The 6,865-nt window shown below is 44.3% G+C and overlaps 1 protein-coding gene across 1 annotated transcript; it reads left to right on the top strand.

Moving 5' to 3' along the window:
- The first annotated feature begins 960 nt into the window (after positions 1-960).
- On the top strand, positions 961-4,570 carry RPA3 (replication protein A3). The gene is made up of 4 exons (XM_059818971.1): positions 961-1,068; positions 1,427-1,501; positions 3,582-3,690; positions 4,187-4,570. Exons 1-4 carry the CDS (start codon positions 970-972, stop codon positions 4,267-4,269), a joined length of 366 nt encoding a protein of 121 aa, XP_059674954.1. The 5' UTR covers positions 961-969; the 3' UTR covers positions 4,270-4,570.
- Positions 4,571-6,865: the final 2,295 nt, after the last annotated feature.

Here is a 6,865-nt window from a genome sequence, read left to right as displayed (position 1 = left end):
CGTCTCAGCTTCTCCTCCTCAGGAAGCTGTAGAAAGCAATGAGGTCGCCCCTCAGACTCCTTCTCTCCAAACTAGACAAACCCAGAGACCTTAGCCGCTCCTCATAAGGCATTCCTTCCAGCCCTTTCACCAGCTTTGTTGCCCTCCTCTGGACGCATTCAAGGACCTGACCATCCTTCTTAAATTGTGGGGCCCAGAACTGCACACAGTACTCGAGATGAGGCTGCACCAATGCTGAATACAGCGGGATGATCGCCTCTTTTGACCGGCAGGTTATACTGTGTTTGCACCCCAGGATGCGGTTTTCCCTCTTGGCTGCCAGGGCACACTGCTGACTCCCATTGAGCCTGCTGTCGACCAGCACACCCAGATCCCTTTCTGCAGGGCTGCTGTCCAGCCACTCCTCTCCCAGTTTATACTTTTGTCTGTGGAAATGCGTGGGTATCGCAGCCATAACATGCAACATTTTCAGTGTCAACTCCGGCCTGTAAAACAAGCAAGGGTTAACAGGCCGGTGACGGGAGTGCTAGGCTTGGGCAGCGGTGACCTGAGGGGAGCCAGTATCTAAGGGGAGAGGGAAAACGGCCGTTAGGGGAGGGAAAATATGGGGTAATTTAAGAGAAAAGGATTAAATTACAAAATACACATCGGACAGAGCTGGAAGGGGCCGGCCGGGCCGCGGCGGGGAGGCCGGCGGAGGGCTGGGCCCCGGGGGAGCCGAGTCCCCCGGCTCCCCCGGGGCTCAGCCCCCCGCCGGCCTCCCCGCCGCGGCGACACGCGCCTCGCTGTCACCCACCGGCCCGGCCGCCCGATGCCGATGCCGCTGCCGCCGCTCACCCACCGCCGCCTCCGCTTCCGGTTCGCGTCAGGCGAAGGGGAAGTCCCGCCCCGAGGCTCCCCCCCAGCCCCCCCCGTTGCCAGGGGTAACGGCGCCCCTCCCCTCTGCAACGGGCGGGAAATCGCGCCGATATGGGGGATGTCCATGAGGTGCCGCGGCGGCGCATCGCCACCGGCCACCTGGCGCAGCACATCGGGCAGCCCGTCTGCTTCGTGGGGCGCGTCGAGAAGGTCCGCGATCTGCTCGGCAGTCGGCTGCTGCCCTTTGGGCCGCGTCGCGGGGCCTCGGGGTGGGGGGCGGTAGCTGCCCGGTCGCCCTGGGTAGGGCCTTAGCCCCGGGGTGCGCTCCGGGCTGGGCCCCTGTGTGTGGGGGGGTTCTGTGTGGGGAGGCTGTCGCCTTGCCTGGTGCAGCTCGTGGCGGCCTGGCCTGAGGGAAGCGGCGGCTCCAGTCAGCCCGGGGCAGGGCGGGAGGCGGCCGTAACGGTCGGATCCCGCGGAGAAAGGCCCGCTGCGCAGTTCTGGTTGGGGCGGCGGAACCTGTAACGCTTACAGCTGGCTTTTGAGCGCACAGGCCTAATATCTTTTGTAGATTCATCCTACTGGGAAGCTTTTCGTGCTTTCGGATGGAGAAGGAAAACACACGACTGTGGAGCTGAGCGAACCAGTAAGTTAAAGAATACTTTGGAAATACTTGATGTTGCCTCTTGTGGATACCGGAGGTTTTGTCCCTTCTGAAACCTGTGCATGCTTTGCATGTATTGTGCTTTTAGCCAGGAAAAGAAAAATAAATCCCTGGTTTCTCCCACTTCCACCGATGTTTCATTGCCTCGGCTTCTTACACCTTCCAGCTAACTTGCAGTCTTCATATTCATGAACTGCCTTGGTCTTCATCAAATTTCAGCTGGTATTAAGAGAGAGAACTCATTCCTTGTCAGACACATCCCTGTCTGGCTACTTTATCTTACTGTATTTGTTGTTTACAGTGTAATATATTCCACTACATGTATTAGCTTTATTTTAGTTTCACTTTTTCCTTCCTTCCTTTTTGTTATTGCCTTTATCTCTATATGCCTAATAGAATATTTTGTGAGGATAATCCAAAAACCCCAAGAATATGGTATTCTCAAGAGTTTTTTGAGTTGACATTTCAGTATTCTCTTAGAACACTTGTCATAGCATTCCAGGAAACTTCATAGTTAGCTTGAAGCATTCTTTCTTAAAAAAATTAAAAATCAAGTAATTAATGCAACGGGTATAAGATAGATACACTTATAACTACTGCACAAAAATATTGTTAACATGTACCACTAAAGGAATAACACCCTGGCATTCTCTTCTGTCTTCAAGTATTTTTTTCTTCTAGCAAATGTTGTCATTAAAGGATTATCTTTGTTGTGATGGCAAATGTTCTAGCTTAATTGAGCATGTGTGTAGTCTACATCTTTTTCTCTGAATAAGTTGTTAAACACTGAGAAATCTTGCCGTTTCCATGTGAAATAATTGCATATGGTACTCTCTGACTTTCAAGACAGGAGTCTCTCCTTGTTGACGAAAAATGCAGTTTGCTTTGGCAAAGAGTTTTGTCTTATAAATGTGAAGCTTGCTGACTTAATCTTCAAACTGCAAGAAAATGTCCTTCCTACAAGTTCTGCCTGTTTCTTAACTCTTTCTTGAGTTCATTAAAGGTTTCCTGCCTTGGATTGTTAAAACATCAGATGTCAGCATCTGACCAATGATTCCACAACTTGCCATAACAGAGTAAATGGTCGAATTTCATAAATGCATAGCTGCAATGCTGGTCACTTTACAGTCTGTGTTCCACTGCTGTAGGAGAAGCTGGTGTGCGCAGGAAAAAAGCACCAGGTTAATCTCTCTGGTTTGCCTAATGTCAATGGAGGAATTTCTAGATTTGCTAATCAAAATGCTTTCTAACTTTTTTCTCCTTTAACATATTCCTTTGTTTGCGTGTGTGTAGTTCCTCCTTACAAGAGAGAAACCCAAAATTATGGGAAGGGGAGGGAATCTATTGCTGTGTTCCAGGAGACTTACTAGAAAGTTAAAAGTAAGAGTTAGATGTTGGAAGAACATTACTGAAATAGTACCACACTCTTAAAATTAGTATCTTAAAAAAAGAAAGAAAACTTGTTCAAGCTATATGATTTTTGGAGTAAGATATAATTTTTAGCCTTTTTTTTTTTCCCCCCTTGTTCAACCAAAGGCTTGTTATTGTTAATGTCTTTGTATTCTGAACACTTACTGAGAGATTACTTAAGTAATAATTTCCAATTATACCTTCCGAATCTGGAATACTGGAACTGCTCTCTGGCATGCATGTTACCTCCTTAGCTCTTATAGAGTTGTACAATTTACACAGGTTTGAATGTAAGGCATTAAAATCTGGATTCTTCTGCTCTTTTGTGTCCTAGATTAGTCTCTGTTCAGTGATTAAATGACATAGTTTTATATACTTATAAACTGGTATCTTCCTTCTGATGCCTTTTTTTTTTTGTATCAGTACTGAATTGTGTTACAAAAACTGTAAATCTGTAAATGACTTGGCTTTTGGCTTTTGTGGGTTTTTTTGGAGGGGGATGGGGCTGTTCAGTAGTACTGTATTGTTTGACATGGAACAGAATCTGTCATGAACAAACCGTCAGTTGTGGAGAATTCCTAGCTTAAGTGCTGTGCAGTAGAGACAGCAGCAAATTTAGTGATACTAATTTCATATTTGGTATGTTTTCTAGCTAGATGAAGAGATCTCAGGAGTTCTTGAAGTAGTGGGAAGAGTAACAAATCAGGCAACCATCATGTGCATGTCATATGTCCAGTTCAGAGAAGATAAAAGTCCATTTGGTAAGTAAGAATATACATTATGACATTCATTTTGACTTCTGAACTCTTCTTCAATAAGTAAGAAGGGAGAGTGATTATATTTTCTTAGGGACAAGGTCTTTCTTCAAGCTGCCAGATATGGAGAAGAATGTAGAAAAGGAGAGTGTCATGGGAAAAATTATGTACAAAATACACTGTTTTACTGTCAAACTGTAGGGACTGACTGGAAGCTGGAGCCAGTCTGTATCCTTGCCATGGTTTGATCATTCTCACACTCCTGACCGCATGGTTCTTGTCTTGCACTGGACCTTGTGTGATGGTGCAGCTAGCAGGCCTAAAAATAACCCTCCAGAAAGCAAGCAATGAGTGTGTGGCTGCCTTGGGAAAACTGGGGAGGATGAGGGAGACTGGGAATGCTCAGCTATACTGCTTTAAAATAAGCAGTGTTTTAATCTGGTCATTTGCTTGTGGGGAATTCAGCTTATGCATCGTAACTATTCTCTTTGCCCTCTTTCAGATCTGGAACTCTACAATGAAGCACTAAAAATTATTCATGAATTCCCTGAATACTTCCCATTCGGTACTGGGAGGAACAATTGATTTTTCTTAGCATATATTCTGTGGATATCTCCCTGTCTGTATATATTTAAACCTTTTGCATCGATGAGGAGTGTTCTCTTGCAGGATTGTACTTGCTAGAAACTGAAGCTTTGTAGGCGTCTTTTTGTTGTTGTTGGTAGAGGTTCTAGGACACTTTAGAGGAAACTTGTCTTGAAGACATTTGGTGGGGTTTTAATGTAAAGATTTTTAAATTTCGTTTGCTTTGATACAAATTTATCGAACATGGGTATTTTTGCATCTTGAAAATGGACTCTTCTCCAATAAAAAAGATGGGACTACATTTAACTATTTGTGTCAGTGTTACATGTTAGAGTGCTGTTTTCAGTGATACTTGGTGACTCCTGTTCTATTTTACCTGACACAGGTGGAGTACAAGGTACTTACCTTTTGCACTGATGTTGAACACTTGGAAGATGTCTAGTTAGGCTTGGGGATTTCAAGCGCAGTTGACTTCCCATCACAACCTTCATTCTTGGTGGGAGTCTAAGCAGCAGTGCCAGGACTCAGCCAGCTTGCCATGATGACTTTAACCATATAAACCTCCACACAGTTCCCAATTTTGTTCCCAATCCAGGCTACTTACAGAACATAGCAGAGTTCTTGTATCTCTTAAGGTAACACAATCAAAGTAAAATCTAACTTTGGAAATATTCTCTGTAAATTAATAAATAAAATATTTCAAAGTATTTTAAATAAACCTTAGCCATGTTCATTAAGCTTTCATACAAACAGGTTTGAGGTTTAATAGCTAGATTTAGTGCCTTATTAAGATTGCTAGCTTTGTGTTTACTTATAGCCATCTCTGTTTTCAGTCAAGGAATTTGTTTTAAAGCCTTATTATCAAAGTTACTACAAACTGGGTGGATGATCAAGTTAAAGGTGATCTATTTCTTTCCCCTCTCTACTTAGAAGACAGACAATGACAAAGTTACTGTCACTGGGAAGGAGGGTAACTTCTGAAGTAGGAGTCAGTCTCATAGCATAAGCAAGAACGTGAGGTCCATATGGCATAGCATGCTCCATCCTGTAGTGCTATCACTGCTATATTTTAGTGCTCAGTAAAATAAAATGTCATTCTTAGTAACTGGGTGCATGTTTTCCTAGCATTTAAAGTCTTTTGTACTATTCTACTTCAGAAAATTGCTGTTACTTTGTGCATGTACATATATTCTGTAAAATGTTATGTACAGTTATGTCACCAAGACTATCCAGGCCTAATAAAAGTCTACCACTAGATGGCTATAGTGCTTCACCCCCATACAGAGACCATCCTTGCATATGTGGTCTTGCATGTCAATGTTTGAATGCACCTGAGTGGTAAATGCTAGTTTCCCTTTGTCAGTCAAGGCTCTTGTTCATCCAGTCCTGCAGTGACGGTATGTGGCTAGGCAAGCAGTATACAACTGAAAGTTTCCACTATGTGCTTTTCATTCATCTGCTTCTCTATAGACTGTTCACAAACCTTAACAAATGGCCTATCCTGGCTACATGGCTATACTAACAAGACAGCAATACAAGGAACTGTAAAATATTCTTGATATTAAAGTAATGCTCAGGTCACATATGCACTTACCAGGGTAGCGATGTGGGAAACTGCCATCCATTCCAGATACCCAAGGGAAATGAATAACCATGGGGCCTGCTAACCATCAGTTAGGACTGCACTAACAAGAGGAAGGTCTGAGAAACCGCTAGACCTCATAGATAATAAAATGGGAAATAGTGGCTTCATGGATCACTGACTGAAGGGCAGTCACCAGGGCAACTGTATCATAAACACCGAAGAGGGATGTCACCAAAACAAGGGCTGGGAGCAGGGCCAGTAATGGAAGGTGTAAATAGGAGCTAGCGGCATCTATGAGAGGACATTGAGGGTGGTGAAAGGTGGGAACCTGGGGGAGGAAGGGCAATATGAAGTGAATGATGTAATCAGGGCTGACTGGGAGAGGTTTCTGTCATGTGGAGCAGGACAGTGAGCCTACTGCTCCCACTGCACTTGTGACTGACTTCTGAGACCTGGCACCTTTTTCCCTGCCCTTGCTCAGGGAATGTTTGGAGCACCCTTCCTCACATAGGCATGGGGGACACTTGTCACATTGCCTTCTCCTCTTGTAACTTCTGGCATAGTTGGCGAGATCCTGATCTAAGCAAGCATAACTGGAAAAAATGAATCTGGTATAGAAGGGGTGTCTGCCAGAGGCACAGGGAAGCACAGATTGGGCAAGATGATAGCTGTTAGAAAGGTGGAGAGGGGATTTTTGAAGTGCTCAGTAACCAGCTTCTGCTAAAGCCTAACTCCACTGCTGCCAAGTAAGCCCAGTTTGTGCTTAATCAGGGAAGGGAGGCAATAATGAAAGGTAATCAGCATGAACCATAAGGTCAAAACATTTTAGGCTGCAAGGCCACCTTCATCTAGTGAACTCTGTCAGTTGAGCAGATACCACAAAACAGTAAATGTAAAAGTAACTGCAGGTAATAAAATGTGTGTAGCTATACTTTTTGTTAGAAGACAACAAATCACCGCCAAAATCACAGCTTTATTAATTTAAAAGCCAAACAAGGAAAAAATCTGGTC

This window comes from Gavia stellata, chromosome 6 (genome assembly GCF_030936135.1).
Source record: "Gavia stellata isolate bGavSte3 chromosome 6, bGavSte3.hap2, whole genome shotgun sequence".
Classification (NCBI taxonomy): domain Eukaryota; kingdom Metazoa; phylum Chordata; class Aves; order Gaviiformes; family Gaviidae; genus Gavia; species Gavia stellata.
Note: the sequence above shows the minus strand (reverse complement) of the source record. Positions and strands in the feature narration are given on the sequence as shown.

What these genes read in the sequence shown, in the direction of transcription:
- RPA3 (XM_059818971.1), top strand. Translation starts at nt 970, where the DNA reads ATGGGGGATGTCCATGAGGTGCCGCGGCGGCGCATCGCCACCGGCCAC. An exon ending in TCGTGGGGCGCGTCGAGAAG is followed by an intron (nt 1,069 to 1,426) that starts GTCCGCGATCTG and finishes TATCTTTTGTAG; the next exon opens with ATTCATCCTACTGGGAAGCT. An exon ending in CTGTGGAGCTGAGCGAACCA is followed by an intron (nt 1,502 to 3,581) that starts GTAAGTTAAAGA and finishes TATGTTTTCTAG; the next exon opens with CTAGATGAAGAGATCTCAGG.